General features: G+C 36.3%; 1 protein-coding gene across 1 annotated transcript; it reads left to right on the top strand.

The window, feature by feature from the left end:
* Window positions 1-215: 215 nt before the first annotated feature.
* Window positions 216-15,808, top strand: ZNF883 (zinc finger protein 883). The gene is given in 4 exon segments (XM_077142239.1): window positions 216-251; window positions 12,558-14,046; window positions 14,048-14,088; window positions 14,091-15,808. Coding segments are annotated over 3 exon segments (1,113 nt in total). The 5' UTR covers window positions 216-251; window positions 12,558-13,045; the 3' UTR covers window positions 14,162-15,808.
* The last annotated feature ends 3,130 nt before the right edge of the window (window positions 15,809-18,938 follow it).

The following is an 18,938-nucleotide window of genomic DNA, read 5'->3' as shown; positions in this document are numbered from 1 at the left end:
GGTTGCATGTAGTGAAAGAAAACTTTTTTAAAAGCGTTTTTCTTCTTCCTTTAAACCACGGAAAAAAAGCAAGGCACGTTTGCCGCTCGCAGCCAGTGGCCAGGCTGCCCCTGGAGCTCCTAGGAGCATCTGCTCCACCGCACGGTGCCTTTGCAGAGCATCCTGGGAAATGTAGTCTGAGGCGCTCGCGTGCGCAGGCGCACTTCCTAGTTTGGGTAGCCCCACCGAGCTCTCACTTTTCGTTGGAGCTGGTGAGTTTTTTTCCTATTTTGCCCTCTGCAGCTGGGTAGGGGTGGAGGAGGGAGCTCCGCCCGGAACCCTCCCCAACCCTAGGGGGTGCGGCGGGGCGAGAGGGGCCTGCGAGCGTGTATCGGCCCCGCGTGCTGACGGGAAAGGGGGCAGCGGGGCGGAGGGAAGGCGGGGATGAGGGCATCTGTACTGGTATTTGGTGCGCGTTGGAAGCGGGTGGGGGAATGGTGTGCGGGGTAGGCTGTCCCCGGATTAGGGAGAGGCACAGCCCTATCAGCGCATCCCGGTTTACTGGTCAAGGGTTTGGACGGTCATCTCTGGGTGCAGGGCCACGGAGACCAGCCGCTGGCGTCGGGCCTTTGACTGACGGGCTCATTCGGGCAGATAAACCTTCAGTCCTTGGAGGTGGACCTGGGAATTGCAAGAAAACGGTGACCTAGGTACTTATGAGGCACAAGACTCTCCAGTTCTTTGCTCTTTCCTCTGCAACTCACCTCCTCTCTAGAGTTAGTTTTTTATTTATTTTGTTTTGTTTCTAAATTTGTTGAAACCACTTTTCTAAAGAGCTATGAAATTGGCTCTCTACTTTCTGTGTCTTATGAAGAGCAACTTACTGTTGTTTTTTGAGACGGCGTTTGTGAATGAACTTTGAAAATATTTGAATGTTTTACAAGTGTTACTTAATTTTGTTAATAGGCAGGAAGCAGGCTGGTGTACTCCATTTCGCCCATTATGCCAGAGCCGAGCTTTGGAGATAACCTTTGTCTTGATTGCCAGCTTGGGAGCTGTGTCTCCTGCACAGAGACAGGGTCAGAGCCCCAGACAGCAGTGTCAGTGGCCTTTCCCTTTGTACTCTGCGTGGAGGCATCTGTTCCTACACTCATTCTAAACTCGTTTTTTAAAAGCTGGGCTACATCCAGACAGGGTTCCTATAAGGACAATTCTGATACTTCAAGCCCCTTTTCTTCTTCAGCTCTGCCTCTTTAGGTTTCTCCTTATTTAGATAAGATGGTGTTAAGAAGAAGGACCTGACCCCTAGCCCCTGACTACATTGTCCTCAGTTTGCAAACCTTATCAAGGTGTATGTACCACTTAAATTGTATTTCATTTCTAAAGTTGCCACCCGAAGTTTGAAAAATCACATACAGTTAAATATGGTCTTGAAAAATCTCAAATGCTCATAATTTATAAGTGCATGCCATGTGTATACATCTATACAGTAATATATATGTATAAATGCTCCAAAACATGTTCTTTAAACATTAAATAACTATTAGTATGGCAAGCTGTTCATTTCTGAGAGCCACTTGGGAATTATTGAGACCAAGGAAGCCACAGGTTATCCCACATCACACCTTTACTCCAGAGGACATACTTTCTTGAGCTTATTTGTTGAATTTGTACATGAAAATGTACTAGTTAAGTGGGTCTATAATGCAGCTCTGCTGTTTTTACTTTCCTGAAATATCTTTGTGCCCAGTGGAAAGATTTTCTGTCTTCCATTTTATTGAGCAAGTATTATTTGAAGGCCTACTTTTTGCCAGGTAATGTTCTAGGCACTTGGGATACTTCAGTAAACAAAGCAAAGTCCCTACTTATATGGAGCTGCTGATCAAGGGGGCACACAGACAATAAACACGTTACTCTACAATGTATTAGGTAGCGCCTAGTGGAGGAAACTACAGCAGAGTAAAGATGTTAGGGAGAACCTGGGACAGCTGTTAATTCCTGGCTTCATTAATAGTGTTACATCGAGTAGAGACTAGAAAATGAGGTAGTGCATTTTGCAGATATCTGAGGTAAAGGAAGGGGGCAGCAAATGCATGGGCCCTGAGGTACATATGTGTAAGGAGCATCAAGGAGATGAGTGTGGGCAGAAAAGGGTGAGTGTGGGTAGAATAGCAGGAGTTGAGATGAGATAAAGAAGAGGGGTCCATATGCAGAGTTGTGTAGGCCACTACGAGGACTTGGGCTTTTACTCTAGGTGATAAGGGAAGCCATAGGAGGGTGTTTGTTGTTTTTGTTTAATCAGCTTTATTGAATATAATTTACATACAGTTTGTCAATTTCCATGAGAGGATTTTGAAAAGAGAAGTGACATGATTAGAACCATTACACTAGATGGAGAGAGCTGGTAACGTAGGAAATGGTGAAATGCTTGAAATTGAGATGAGAAAAGGGGCCCTATTACTGATAATGACAAGGTGTAGGTTACCATCATGGGAGTAGGTGGCTGAGGTAGGACAGAGGACAAGGTCATTAGAGGAGAGAGCTTAAGAAACCAATAAAGGGCATTGTTCTAGTTTGCTAGCTGCCGAAATGCAATATACCAGAAACAGAATGGCTTTTAAAACGGGGAATTTGTTGTGGAGCAAGTTTACAGTTCTAAGGCCGAGAAAATGTCCCAATTAAAGCAAGTCTATAAAAGTATCCACATTAAGACACCAACAAGAGGTTACCTTCACTCAAGAAAGGCCAATGAAGTTCAGGGTTTCTCTCCCAACTGGGAAGCACATGGTGAGCATGGCGACGTCTGCTAGCTTTCTCTCCAGGCTTTCCATTCCATGAAGCTGTCCTGGAGACATATTACTTCTTCATCTCCAAAGGTCTCTAGTGGTGTGGGCTCTCTGCTTAGTCATTCTAACTGCTATCTCAGATCTCAAGCCTTTTCCAAAATGCTTCCTCTTTTAAAGAATTCCAGTAAAGTAATCAAGACCCACCTGGAATGGGTGGAGTCACCTCTCCGTTTAATCAGATTTAATAACCACGATTAGGTGAGTTGCATCTCCATAGAGATAACCTAATCAAGTTTCCAACATACAGTATTGAATAGGGATTAAAAGAAAAAGTTGCTCCTACAAAATTGATTAGGATTGAAACATGGCTTTTCTAGGGTACACAAATCCTTTCAAACTGGCACAGGCATCTGTTTGGATACTGAGATTACCAAGAATTAAGGATATAGGAACATCCCAGCCATGAAAAGCTCCAAACAATTTCTTAAACCCCTGAAGATGGACTTATTCTATATGATGTGGAATTTTCCATAGGGAAAGTTCATCCTGTAATTGAAGACCTTAATTATTAAAAGCCTTTCCCTGCCCTACTCCCTGCCTTCCTCACCCCATATCCTCTTTGCTAAATTATTTAGCTTTAATGTGTCCTTGGTGAGATGAGAGAAATGAAAGGTGAGAGAAAGCTGCTTCCAATTCAACTCATGCCAAACCAAACCTGTTGTTCAAATCTGCTCAGATTTCTCTGGGTTAATGGCATCACCATCCACCCATTTGCCCAAATTGGAACCTTCAAGTCATTGATTACTTCCTTACCACTCCTGCCTTCCTCCTGCATGTTATGTTACACACCAGGCCCTGTTGCTTTCCTCTGAAGATGACTCACTTCTTTTCTGTCCCTTCTGTGCTGGTTTGACTATTATATACCCCCAAAGCCTATGTTCTTTTAATCCATCCCTGCGTGTGTAGACTTATTGTGTATGGGACTTTTTGTTTAGGATGTTTCCATGGAGATGTGATCCAGCCATTCAAGGTGGGTTTTAATCCCCTTGCTGGAGTCCTTTATGAAAAGATAACAGGCAGAGACATTTTGGAGAGGGTTCAGAGGAAGAAAACATCCCAGGAGAAATAAGAAAGACTCAGAGGAGCTGAGAGAGCCATTTTGAAACCAGAATCCAGGAAGAAAGGATCAGCAGACATCACCATGTGCCTTCCAATGTGACAGAGGAACCCCCGGCAGCCTTTCCTCAGAGAAAGTATCTCTCTCTTGATGCCTTAATTCTGACATTTTCATGGCCTTACAATTGTGAATTGTTGAAAGTCAACCCATTTCTGATATACTGCATTCAGGCAGCTTTAGTAAACTGTAAACACCTTCTAACTTAGGTGAGGTCCTCGTCAGTCTTCTGTTCTTTGCAACATCTTTTGTCTGACTGACTGCTCTGAGTCTCTCTGGCATCCCAAAATCTATTCACCATGTGACTTTCTGAAATACATTTATAATGTAAATTGTTATTTGCTATATCTGCCTTTCCCTTGAGACTTAGCTCTATGATATTAGGACCCTTTTCTTGAACTTTGTAAATATTTTCAGTGCTTAGAATAGAAACTGGTACAAATGGATATTAGATATTTGTTGAGTACATCAATAAAATAGTGACTACATATGAGTACCTATGTAAGATGTATACTGTGTTATAAGGAGCGGTAAGAGATGACTGTTGAGGATTGGATCATGTCCCCCACAAAAGACATGGTCGACATCTACTCCCCATCCTTGTGGATGTGAACTCATTTGCTAATAGGACTTTTGAGCATACTTTATTAGTTAAAGCATCAAACTGAATGAGGGTGGGTCTTAATCCAATGAAGTTGGACGCAAAAGAAGTCAGATGTCAATAAAGAAAGAAAAAGCCAAAGAATGAGGCAGATCACCGTGTGACAGAGGGAGAAATGCAAGCCAAGAAACCCCAAGTATTGCAGTGAGCCAGCATCAGGATGCTACAGACTTAATTTTGTATCCTGTCTAGACCTTAATTTTGGATTTCTAGCCTACCAAACCATGAAAAAATAAATTCCTGTTGTTTAAGCCCCACCCACCCCTGTCATTGTATGGCATTTGTCAGCAGCCCTGGCAAACTAAAATACCCACTGTGCTCGTTTGAAACTCTGATGTACACCAGAAAAGCCATGTTTCAATCCTGATCCAGTCTTGTGGGCAGACCTATTGCTTAGGGTAGGAAACTTTGGATTGTCTCCATGGAGATGCAACACACCCAATTGTGGGTGTGGCTTTTTAATTAGATGGAGACTAATCCCATTCAAGATGGGATTAGTTTATTAGAGTCCTTTAAATTTGGGTTAACCTTCGATGCAGACGTTTGGAGAATATTTGCTTCAGAGCTGACAGAGATGCTTGGAGATGCCTGGAGTGCACAGAGAGAGCAGATGCTTAGAGAGGGATGTTTAGAGCCCAGCAGACTTCGCTGTATGCCTTCCCATGAGATGCCAAGCAAGCCAGAACCCAGAGTTGTGTCCCGGAGGAGCTAAGTGAAGGCCCACAAACCCTTAAGGCTGAAACCATTGGCATCAGAAGCTGGAAGCAAAGGAACCAAGAACAAGGACCAGCAGATGCCAGCCATGGGCCTTCCTTTGTGACAGACATCAGCCTTTCTTTGGAGTTAAGGTATCTTTCTCTGGATACCTTAGTTTGGACATTTCTATGTAAACTTGTAATGTAGTAAATTCTGTTTTTAAAGGCCATTCTACTTCTGGTATATTGCATTCTGGTAGCTTTAGTGAACCAAAACACCCACTAACCGTTTATGAGAGCACCCATTTCCCCATATACTTAAATGGTACTGGATATGATCTGTTTTTAATATTTTTGTCAATCTGATGGATGAAAAATATCTCATTATAATTTGCACTTCCTGATTAGAAGTGAAGTTGAACATCTTTTCATGTACTTATTGGCCATTTGTATTTCTTTTGTAAATTCCCAAAGGAATTTATATCCTTTGCCCGTATTGGTATTGCATTATATTTTTTCCTAATTGATTTTTAGAAACTCTGTATAACATAGCTAATAGATCATTTTTATTAATTGCAAATATTTACTTCCAATATGTCTTTTCTCTTTTAATTTTGTTAATTGCCTTCTATGTCTGTATAGTCAAATCTGTTTGTATAAGTCAAACAAAAGACTCATATAGCACCCAGGTTTTATATTTTATTAAGAAGGACATTCCCTCTGCAAGGGTATGAAAAAAATTTACTGATATTTTTTCTTGTTGTTTTATGGTTCTGTTTTGATTGTTTAACACTCTAATTCACTCTTTTTTTTTTTACATGGGCAGGCACCGGGAATCGAACCCAGGTCCTCTGGCATGGCAGGAAAGCATTCTTGCATTCTTGCCTGCTGAGCCACCGTGGCCTGCCCCTAATTCACTCTTAATTTATTTTTATAAGTTGGGGGGGGGGCAGTATTTTTCCCTAAATGGAATAGCCATTTGTCCCAAGATCATTTATTAAATTTCCATCTGTCCCCAAATAATTTGAAAAGCCACCTTTATCATATACTAAGTCCCCATAAAAGAATGGGCCTAGTTCTAGATTCTTTGTACTGGTTATTGTTCTTTCAGTGTATCCCTGTGCCAGTACCGTCCTGTTTCTAATTAACATAGCTATATAATATTTTTATTTCTGATGTGGTCAAAAGCCCCCTCATCTTTTGTCTTTTTCAAATACACAAACATACATATATATGTGTATATATATGTGTATGTATATATATATATATGTATATATGTTAATTTGAAGGAAAACTGACATGCTTTTTATCTGGTTCTCTTTGTTTTAACAATAATATTTCTGAATATGGCTTTCTTTTTCTTTAGCTTGCTTATGGTTTGAGAGCATCTTGAATCTGTGAATCACCAGTTAGGAAAATATTTGACCTTTATTGCTTCAAATATTCTTCATTTCCATTCTCTGTCCTTTTTTTTTGAGACGCCAATTACATATATGTAAGACCTTTTGAGTGAGTCTCATTGATTTCTTATGCTATAATATTTTTTAATGAAATAAAGTTTTATTAATTGTCTGATATGTTAAAAGAGCTATTAAAGTATGTAATCAGGGAATAAAACAAAAACAAGACTAAATAATCAAAAGAAAAACATAAATTATAGGAAAACAGTTGAAGTCAGTAAGAGATTAACCAAAATACAATGAAGTATTTTTTCGGTTTTGTTTATTTTAATAAATTTTTAATTTTAAAATAGTTTTAGATTTACAGAAAAATTGCAGATATAGTATAGACAATTCCCTTATAACCCACAGCCAGTTTCCTCTATTATTAATATCTTACTTTAATATAGAAGTTTGTCACATTTATTGAATCAATTATTACAGTCCATATTTCATTCAGATATTCTTAGTTTTTATCTAACTGCCCTTTTTCTGTTCCAAGAACTCACCCAAGATACCATATTACATAGTTGTCATGTCTCTTAAGGCTGGTCTTGGCTATGACACTTTTTACTTTTTTTTACCTTAACATGGGCAGGCACCAGAAATCGAACCTGGGTGTACGGCATGGCAGGCGAGAATTCTGCCAATGCATCATCATCGCACTGCCCTGTTTTAACTCTTTTTAAAATTATCATTATTCTTTTTTTCCCTCTTTGTGCTTTAGTTTGGGTATTTTTCACTGAGGTGCATTCCAGTTATTTCATGCTGTTTTCTGGTGGGTTTATTCTGGTGTCATATCCATCCACTGAATTTTTAATTTCAGATATTCTGTTCTAGAATGCTTATTTGATTCTTTTTCGTTGATTTCAAATTACTATTTAAATTTTTCATCCTTTCCTCTATTTTGTCTGTCCTTCTATTTCATTTTCTCTTGATTATTGATCATATGGTAATGACTCTTTGCATATCAAGTAAATTTTGATTGTATGCCTATCATCATGTATAAAAGAACCAAAGAAATTCAAGCTGATGGCATCATTTACCATGAAACATTCTCCTGTTTCTATTTTAGGTAGATAAGATCACCTCAGTCCAGCTGAGTTAGGGCTTTGACTGCTGTTTTGAAAAGATTTATTCTACCTTTTGTTTGCTTCTTTTCCTAGGGTGGGGTTGTCCTGGATATTCAGTTGAGAATATGGCAGGTTTTTTGTCTCCTCAGCCTTAAAAAACTGTAGGAGATTTACTTTTGCCATTCAGAGGTTTTCAGCTTAGCTCTTTAGACTACTACCCCATATAGCTCCAAAATTCAGCAAATTCTTTAGGGGGAGCTGATCATGGATTTCAGGCCCTTTTAGTCCCCCAGTTTTGTTACTTTAGCCACTCATGAATGCCAAAGTCTATGCTGATTTCACTGCCTTTCGTGAAGGGTCTTTTGTTCAGTGGTCATACTTGGATTCTTAGTCTCTAGCTTATGCCAGAATAGGTAACAATTTAGTTCTTCCACGTAAAAAGTGGCCATATATTTTCAGCATCAGTTCACCACTCCTCTAGAGCTTTCTTTTGCCTATTTTGGTTTTATTACCCTTCCTCTTAAAAATTTTCATAAAACTTTTCTTTCCATTGCGAGGACATATCTTTTAATAGCCAGTTTTGTATCTGATATATCTTTTCTGTCACTTATTGAGTATAACACAAAGGAGGTTCTGTGGAAGTGTGAAATATGGCAGAGAGTGACTTAAAAGTCTTCTGGGGAAGTTGGTTGGCTGGTTGATAGCCAAAGGATCTCATAGGCAACATTTATCTTGTTGAATTCCCCATAGTCTAGGGTCTGGATCTCATCTTTTCAGACTCAGAAACTTGAAATCAGTGAAGAAATAGATTCATGCCATGCAAGCTTACAGAAGACTGATCTATTAAACGGAACGTGTTTTTATTATTTTATATTAAGATCTGAAACTACCAAGGAATTTAGATATTTAGGTCCTCTAGTAATAAAAAACATTTGGTTTCCATATATGAAACCAAATTCTAATCCAAATTTTACTAAGCAAGTATAGAATTATACCAAGGAGAGAGATAGTATGATATAAATGCTTAATGCTTTAATGTAATGCTGTTTGGGGACTTTAGCTCCTTGGTGGCAGTCTCTTTTTCCCAAGATAATATGTATTACATAGGAAGAAACTACAAGTGTTTGCATCTGTAATTCTCCTTTTTTTCTATGCTCTGTTACAATCACTTTACTTTTGATTGATCCGTTTTTTCTTTACATACGTCATTACCACCAATAGAGTTGTTATAACCAAGTCCTTTCTGTACTACCTTCTTAGGAAATTTCTACACTTCTTAAGTTTATACTTCACATATTAGAGGTCAATTTTATATTTCTCATCTTCACTTTTTTCATAGGGAAACCTCAGTATTGCTTCTTTATACTTTTGACATGTGCATAACAGACACCAAATAATGTACCTTTGGACACTCTTGAACTTAGAATCTTGAACCCTTTCTGAACAACATCTTGCCCCTCCACTTTGTCATTTCCAGTCTCCATCTTTACTCTTTCTTCCATTAATAGTTGCATGAGTTGTCCCTTAGTGAGTAGGTATACATTTGATGTTGTAGGAACCAGAGCCATTGGAGGATATGCCAGTGGACTTTACCTTATAGGAGTGAAAATAAACAGACCGTTATCAGAGATAATCTACAGTGAGGTGATCTTGAAAAATCACAAGCTCTTTGTCTCATTGACTAAGTACATCTTTATAATTACCGTAGATTAAAGTTACAATTTCCTTAAATGTCAAAATCTCTGAAATTTACAAGAGGTCATCTGATCAGAGATTTAAAATTTTATATTTATGTACAGAGACAAGGTATTTCTTTTATTACTAACAAGGTGAAAGCTCTTTTGTTTAAAACATACGAAATAATTTTTGTGGCACTATAGCTGCAAGGCCACTGCATCTGGTCCTAGGGTGCTAGCACCCCAGCTGGGAAGTCTGAAGAATGCTTCTGGGAGACACAGGCAGTTCATACAATCATTTATTGCTGGAAGGTTGCTGATGGGGACTTGATCCAAGGCAGCATTGGGACCCACAAATCTCCACTAGCTGGAGATTTAACAGCAGTTTATACAGGCAAAGAAAAAAGAAGACACATAGCCAGAAGGAAAATAAATCATAAGGTTTACTTTATGCACATGGTCTGTGCATAAAGACCCTTCAAGGCCACAAGAATGAATTTCGATCAGCGCTGTCAATCTCATGTACCAGTCACATGCCATACTTTAAACACTCCTTATTCCTGGAGGATTGATGATGAGTAAGGTATTCTTTCATTCCCATGGGAACAGAGAAGAAACAAGTAACAAGCAAGGGAGGCAAAGTTTTATTATATTACCTACAGCTTTATTATAATATCCTACAGGCATCAGCATTCCTCTGTCTCAGAATTTGTAGACCGCTTAGAACAAAAGTCAGGGATCCTTCTACCCATCATAAATAACTAAGTTCAATCCTTTGACAGAAGTCGGCCATCATCTTTTTAAATCCGATATTATCATCCAAGTAGGGAAAATCTTAAATAAGCGAAGAAAAAATGGGATGTCATAAAATACCTAGTCAAGAAAGGCTCATATAGCTAAATAATAACCAAGTAGATAGGAATTCTTTTACAGCACTCTATCTGTCCATTGTGGTGATAGCAGTAACAATACTGGTACTAGGAGATAGCTTTGGAAATATTCACTAGGGATCTCTGTACAGAGCCCTCATGCATATATAGAAGACTGGGTTCATCTAGTGGGAGCAACATCAACCTTCTACACACTATCCTCCCTATATCCATTGTCTCATGTATCTGTATGATCTCAGAGAAAGGCATAGCCTTCTTCCATTGTTAATCAGTTTCTCCATCCGTACATCAGATTCCATTCTTTTCTACTTATTTTAGGACCTTGCTTCAATAATGATTTCATGCATCGTTGTCCCCCTGTGCATCAGCTCCTTTCCTTCTCCTTTTAGGCATTTAGAAGTTTCTTTTGCTTTTTAAAAAAATGCTTTGCCTAACAACAATTTAATTATTTCCCTTTCAATTTTCAATTTTATTCTCTTCTTTTATTACCAAACTTTTCAAACTTGTAGCTAACAGCCTCAATACCTATTTTCTTTTAATCTTTGAATTTAGATTCTTCTACTTTTCTACTAAATGTATTTTGAAGAGATTTCTTAATTTTTTTCTTTATAGTAGCCTATTCATAGCCTTTTCCATACTCATACAATCTGTTGTGTTTGATATTTCATCTTTTTTGGGGTGACACCAGCATGTTCTTCTCTGTTCTAATCTCTTTCCAAATGCTTTTTCATTAGCTTTAATTCTTCTCTAATAAAAATGCATATTATTCTAAGGGTTATTTACTATTTATTTATTTTTATCTCAAATAATCCATACATTTTGATACCCTCAAGTAGGCCTTCCACGTCATTAACTCCTTGAATTAGTCAGGGTTCTCTAGAGAAACAAACCAACAAGCTAAATGTATATAAATATTAGGGATTTATTACATAGGAATTAGCTCATGTTATCATGGGGAATGACAAGTCTGAACTCCATAGGGCAGACTGCAAGTTGGAAACTCTGATGACGATGAAGTTGAGTTCCCCAAGAGAATTCCCCAGGCTGACTGAAGTACAGGCAGAAATTATTCTTTCTGACCTCTGAATTCCTCAGTTCCAGCTCCCAAGAACTCTAACTGATTGGATGTGGGGACCCCACCCATTGTTAATGGAAATCACCCCCATATGTTGTAGATACAATCAACCATAGATGCAATCAACTCACTACATATGTAAGTCCATTTACAAAATACCCTCACAATAACAGGCCAATTCTTGCTTAACTGAACAAGTGAACACCATAACTCAGGCAGGTTGGCACATGAAATTAACCATCATACTTCCTGAAGTAATTTTTTCAGCCCAGATGTATCATTTGCATTCTATCCTCACAGTTTCCCCTCATTAGTCCTCTCTTGACTGTCCCAGTTCATTTTAAATAACCTTAACCTCACTATGGTAAAAGTAAAATCACTAACTTTTCCTAGGCCTCTTTTTTTTTCTTCTTTAACATTTCTGTCATTAGTGCTACTATTCTTCCAGCCTCCTGTGCTAGAAGTCATTGTATTTTTATGAATCTTATTTTGAAAAATTCCCCGTAATCAGTATCAGTACTTTTAGGGTTTTTGTTTGTTTGATTTTGGTTTTAATTATATGTTCTCCTATACTAAATGTTTACTAGTATTATCCCAACCCAGGACCGGATCATTTATTTCATACTTTCTCACTGAGTTTGATAGTCTTATTCACTTATTGTCCATTTGATATAGAATTAACAGGAATTTTCATCTAAAACATTATATATTTATATTGATAAGAAAAGAAAACTTAAACTCTTCTATGTTCTGCTACATGGCATTACATTTCTCTGCATATTTGTTAGAGCTTTCCATTATCTAATCCCATTTCACTTAAATTCTGTCTTACGTTTACCTCTGCTTTTAAAAGATATGTATTTGAATTCATCTTATTGGCTTGTAGTCATGTCATATAGTTCTCTGTATTTTACCTTTGAGTATACTATGCATTTTGTCTAAATGCTACCATTTCTGTACCATGTCTATCTATATTGATCATTTTCTTTTTTAAACTCTGTTAATCAGGACATATGGTTTATAATGTTACATTAAAGAATAGTACAGTCTGATTTTTGTATTAATTTGTTTTCTGTAAGTGATGAGTGAGTCTTGTCTTCCATTCTTAGATTCCAGGGGGAAGAGAGAATGTGTTCTGCTTAATCCTAAGTGAGAGCATTGGCTCCAAAGCAGAGCATTTATGGAAGATAAATGATGTCATCATGTAACAAAATTTTTCAAGTGATGGTTCCTAATGTTCCATGTAAGAAGAATTGGAATTCACTGACCAGTTTGAAAATCACTAGTATAACCAGATAATAAGGAAAAGCTGATTCAAAAGGAAGATCACAAATACTAGATTTTTGTAAAAATATTTAAGCTCAAATCTTTTTTAAAAATTGAGTTTCTATGAGAAAAAAACTTCATAATTATAACACAAATTGGAGATGCTTGAAGCACTGTTCACTTTAATTGATTTTTTCCGGCAACTCATGAATGAAAATATTGTAATTTATGATACAAAAATGATGCATTTGTATCTCAAATTTTACTTATTCTGGATGCAACTTAAATGTAAAGTCATAGTTCAGTGCTGATTGAATTTGAGAAAATTTGTATGAGAGAGAAAGCTTCTCAGTGTACTGAATGTGAGAAAGTCTACAATTGCATTGCCACCCTTACCCAGCATCAGAAAACAAATTTTGGAAAAAAGCCTTATGAATGCAAAATATGTGGTAAATTTTTTAGCCAAAACACTAATCTTACTCAACATCAAAGAATTCATAATGGAGAGAAACCTTATGAATGTAATGAATGTGGAAAAACTTTTAGTCAGAGTACTAATCTCATTCAACATCAAAGAATCCATACTGGGGAGAAGCCTTATGAATGTAATGAATGTAAAAAAGCCTTTAGTCATAGGTCATCTCTTAGAAATCATGAGAGAATTCATATAGGAGTAACGCCCTGTCCTTGTAATGACTGTGGGAAAGCCTTCAGCCATATTTCAGCCTTTACTCAGCATTGCAGAATTCATACCAGAAAGAAACCATATGAGTGTGTTGAATGTGGGAAAACCTTCAGCCGAAGTACACATCTTACTGAACATCAGGGAATTCATTCTGGGGAGAAGTCCTACCAGTGTAAGGACTGTCAGAAAGTTTTTTGCCACAGCACATCATTAATCAGGCATCAGAGAACTCACAAAGGAGAGAAACCATATAAATGTAATGAATGTGGGAAAACCTTCAGCCATACCCCAGCCTTCATTCAACATCAAAGAATTCATACTGGAGAGAAACCCTATGAGTGTGATGAATGTGGAAAAGCCTTCAATCGGAGTGCACATCTTAAAGAACACCAGAGAACTCATACCGGAGAGAAACCCTACATTTGTAAGGAATGTGGAAAAACTTTCAGCCGAAGTACACACCTTACTGAACATCTAAAAATTCATTCTGGTGAGAAGCCCTATCAATGTAATGAATGTGAGAAACTTTTTTGCTATAGAACATCATTAATTCGACATCAGAGGACTCATACAGGAGAGAAACCTTACCTGTGAAATGAATGTGGGAAAGCTTTCAGCTTAAGCTCAGCTCTTACCAAACATGAGCAAACACACATGGAAGAAACCCTACCAATATAATAAATGTGGTAATGTTTTTGTCATAATATATCATTATTTTGATATCAGAGAATTCATTTCAGAAATGAAATCTTATCAGAGTAATTAATATGGGAAAGTCTGCAGCCATAATCATCACTTATATGTGGACAGTCACAGTGGCAAGAAACCCTTTGTTATGCAAAAAAAACTTCAGGCAAAACATCATGAACTCAAAACTATTCTGTTTTTTATTAAGAAGAAACACCTTTCTTGTAATTAATCTGGAAAATGTGTTACCATTGAGATACAAGTTGTAGTAGAATTATTCATCCAGAACTGAGTCCTTTTTAAGGTTTCAAATATTATTTTTTAAGATATGTTATTGCAAATGTACATAGTTGCTCATAATTTTAAAAAACCTTCCCAGTGTACACAATTTTTAATGAAATGATGAAAATTGTCTACTATGTACACTCTCCCCTATCTTTTTAGTAATCCCCACATTATTTTGCAATGTCAAACAAACACCTTTTAATAAAAAAGATTTAAGTAACAAAATGGACAAGTTTGATTAATAGCCATAGAATAAGAATTTTTCCCAACAGACAATATATACATGACTTTCCAACATTCATGGGATATTTTTAATGTATTATAAATATACCTGAAAAGAAAATTTCAGCAAATTACCCCAGACGGAACTATTCAGAGCCTCCCTTTTTTTTTTAACCAGTAAAAATGGAAATTCAAGGAAAGTAGAAAAGGACAACTAAAATTTGAGGCTCAAACTTATTTAGAATGTAAAAATAAATCAGAACAGGCAAATATGCAATTACTGGTAAACAATAAAGCTAAAAAGTAAACTAAACATTCAATTTAAGATGACAAGAAAAAGAATAACAGAATAGACTCAAAGAAAATAAAAGGGATGCATTAATAAAGATAAACACATGCATTAATGAAATATGTACAAAAATAGATTTGGTAAACCAATAGGTAAACTTCTAGCAAGTAGGAATAAGGAATAAAAGGATAAAACAAGCAACATCCAAGAATAAGAAGAGGAATATAAATACAGATTAAATGGAAGTTAAAATTTCTAATTCAGTCACTAACAAATCTAGTTTAGAAGTTTAGTAAAATCTGTGATTAGATTTATCCTAGTACTGCCAGACTAATTCAAAATTAGAAATATACATTACAAAATTAAAAGAAAAAGCATAAAATCTTAATAGATGTTGAAAACATTTTATAAAATCCTAGAGACAATGATATATATTTTAAATCAGAAATAGAAGGAAATTCCTTAAACTGATCAGTGATATTTACCAGAACCTACAATAAAGCACCATAAATAACTAGAAGCATTATGACCAGAGACAAGTGTCATACAAAGAATGCTTGGTGTCACCACTATCAGTCAGTGTTCTTCTGAAGGTCCCAGGTAATTCTATAAGAGAAAAAAGAAATGAGCTGTTATTTGAAAGGAAGGAAAATACTGATATCATTCAAGATGATGTTCGATAATTAGAAAATCCAACTAAAAGAAAACTACTAAGGTAGCTATATATAAGATAATGCAAAAATAAAAGGTATTCTTAAATAGTACAGTCAGAAAATGTAATGGGGAAAAGTGACATTCACAATAAAGCAAAAATTATAAAAATACCAGAACGCTTAAAATTCTATGATATGTGAAGAATAGATAAACCTATTCTAAAGAATTATAATAAATATAAATGATTGAAATTTGTAACAGTATAAATGATTGAAAGCAATAGTATAAACATGCCATTTTTTTTCAAATTTATCTTTAATTTTTACATTTAAGTGAATGAGAATCTTAATGGAATTTTTTTTTAAGTGACAGCTTTATTGAGATACAATTTACATGCCAGGCAATAAGGCTTTTAAAATGCACAATTTAGTAGTTTTTAGTATATTCACATAGTAATGCACCCAACACCACAGTCAACCTTAGGACATTTTCATCACCTAAAAAAGAACCTCTTATCCTTTAGAAGTCACTCCCCACATTCCCTCTTTCCCAGTCCCTGGAATAGACTCATCTACTTTCTCTTTCTGTGGATTTGTCTATTCTGGCCATTTTTTTTTTAATGGAAGCATAGAATATGTTCACTTTTAAAACTGGCTTTTTGCACTTAGAGTAACATTTTCAAGATTCATCTATTTTGTAATATGTACCATTACTTGCTTTTTGTGTGTGTGTGTGTGTGTGCGTGTGTGTGTGTTCCAGTATCCTTAATTTTTTTTATTAATTAAAAAAATTAACACAACATTTAGAAATCATTCCATTCTCCATATGCAATCAGTAATTCTTAATATCATCACATAGATGTATGATCATCATTTCTTAGTATATTTGCATCGATTTAGAAAAAGAAATAGCAAGACAACAGAAAAAAATAAAATGATAATATAGAGAAAAAAATAAAAATACAAAATACAAAAAATATATATAAAAAACAGAACAAACAAACAAACAAAAAACTATAACTCAGATGCAGCTTCATTCAGTGTTTTAACATAATTACATTGCAATTAGGTAGTATTGTGCTGTCCATTTTTGAGTTTTTGTATCTAGTCCTGTTGCATAGTCTGTATTCCTTCAGCTCCAATTACCCATTATCTTACCCTATTTCTAACTCCTGATGGTCTCTGTTACCAATGACATATTCCAAGTTTATTCTCTAATGTCTGTTCACATCAGTGGGACCATACAGTATTTGTCCTTTAGTTTTGGGCTAGTCTCACTCAGCATAATGTTCTCTAGGTCCATCCATGTTATTACATGCTTCATAAGTTTATTCTGTCTTAAAGCTGAATAATATTCCATCGTATGTATATACCACAGTTTGTTTAGCCACTCGTCTGTTGATGGACATTTTGGCTGTTTCCATCTCTTTGCAATTGTAAATAATGCTGCTATAAACATTGGTGTGCAAATGTCCGTTTGTGTCTTTGCCCTTAAGTCCTTTGAGTAGATACCTAGCAATGGTATTGCTGGGTCGTATGGCAATTCTATTAAGCATTACTTGCTTTTTATGGCTAAGTAGTATTCCATTGAATGGATATACTACAGTTCTTTGTGCAGTCATCATTTGATGGACATTTGGATTGTTTACACTTTGAATTTTGTGAACAATGCTGCTGTGAACATTTGTGTACAAGTTTTTTGGTGGACATGTTATCATGAATTATTTGAATCAAATAGTAATTCTGAAGAACTACCAGTCTATTTTCAAAGTTTAGCACTATTTTACATTCCTACCAGTGGTGTATGAGGGTTCTTATCTGTCCGCAGGCTCATGAACACTTCTTATAATCTGACCTTTTGATTATAGCCATCCTAGAGAATGTGAAGTTGTATCGCATTTTGATTTGCAATTCACTGATGACTAATGATGCTGAGCATCTTTGTATATACTTTTTATCCATTTGCATATCTTCTTGGGAGAAATGTCTATTACATCTTTTGCCCATTTTTAATCAGGTCATTTGTCATTTTATTGTCATCACAAGAATTCTTCATATATTTTGGTTACTAGACTCTTATCAGATAGATGATTTGCAAATATCTTCTCCTATTCTTTGGGTTGTCTTTTCATGTTCTTGATGGTGTTTTTTGAAGTGCAAAATGTGTTACTTTTGAGGAAGTCCAGTTTACCTAGTTTTTTCTTGTTCCTTATTCTCTTAATGTCATATTTAAGAAATCATTGCCTAACCCAAATTTTAGAGACTTACTCCTATGTTTTCCTCTAAGAGTTTTATAATTCTAACTCTGACATTTAGGTCAGTGATCCATTTTGAGTTAATTTTGTGCTTATGATATGAGGTAAGAGTCCAACTTCATTTTTGTCATGTGGCTATCATTGTCCCAATACCCATTTTTGAAAACACTTTTTTTTCCCTCATTGAATTGTCTTAGCACTCTTGGCACTCAATGTGATTTTAAAATGAGGTTTGGTATACTAAGAATAATTGTATGAGAATAACTAAAAGAATGTTTAAAAAAAAAAACTGGAGAAACAATGAAGAGGGCTTGCCCTCCAAGTAGTTCAAATGTTTGTATGAAATAAAACAATTGGTGCACCACAGATGAAACAAATGGATCTATAGAATAGAAAAGAGAGATATGTGTATATATATGTGAGGATTTCGTGTATTAAAACTGTCTTAGTTTTCCAGGGCCACTATGACAAATACCATTCAATAGGTTGGCTTAAACACCTATTGTGTCTCGTGGTTTTGAAGGCTAGAAGTCCAACATCAAGGCCATGCTTTCTTTTGTAGTTTGTCGCATTCTGCTGCTAGCTTGCCACAATGCTTGGCATTCCTTGGCTTGCATCTGCCTCTGTTACATAGAGATCTGCCTTATTCTCTGGCATCTTCTCACTTGTGGCTTCTACTAACTGACCTAATTCTAGGTCCTAATTTCTTCTGCTTTTAAGGACCCTGGTTGTGGATTAAGGCCCATCCAATTCAATTTGGCCTCATCTAAATAGGATCTTTGAAGATCCTATTGAAAAATGAATCTAGGGCAATGCCACAGTGGCTCACTGGCAGAATTCTTGCCTGTCGTGCTGGAGACCCGGGTTCGCTTCCTGGTGCCTGCCCATGCAAAAAAAGAAAGAAAGAAAGAAAGAAAGAAAGGAAAAATGAATCTAAGCCTTAGCAAACAATAGCATCTTCAGTGGACCTATTTACAAATGAGTTCATACCCACAGGACCAGAGGTAAGGATTTGAGCATGTCTTATTATGGCGGACATGATTCAATCCCCAGCAATAACAGTGGCATTTCAAAGCAGTAGAGAGAAATGGACTAGTCAATAAGCAATATTGTGATCATTGGCTATTCATTTGGAAAAAATTAGATCT

This window comes from Tamandua tetradactyla, chromosome 2 (genome assembly GCF_023851605.1).
Source record: "Tamandua tetradactyla isolate mTamTet1 chromosome 2, mTamTet1.pri, whole genome shotgun sequence".
Lineage (NCBI taxonomy): Eukaryota > Metazoa > Chordata > Mammalia > Pilosa > Myrmecophagidae > Tamandua > Tamandua tetradactyla.
This window is presented reverse-complemented; position numbering and strand designations above follow the sequence as displayed.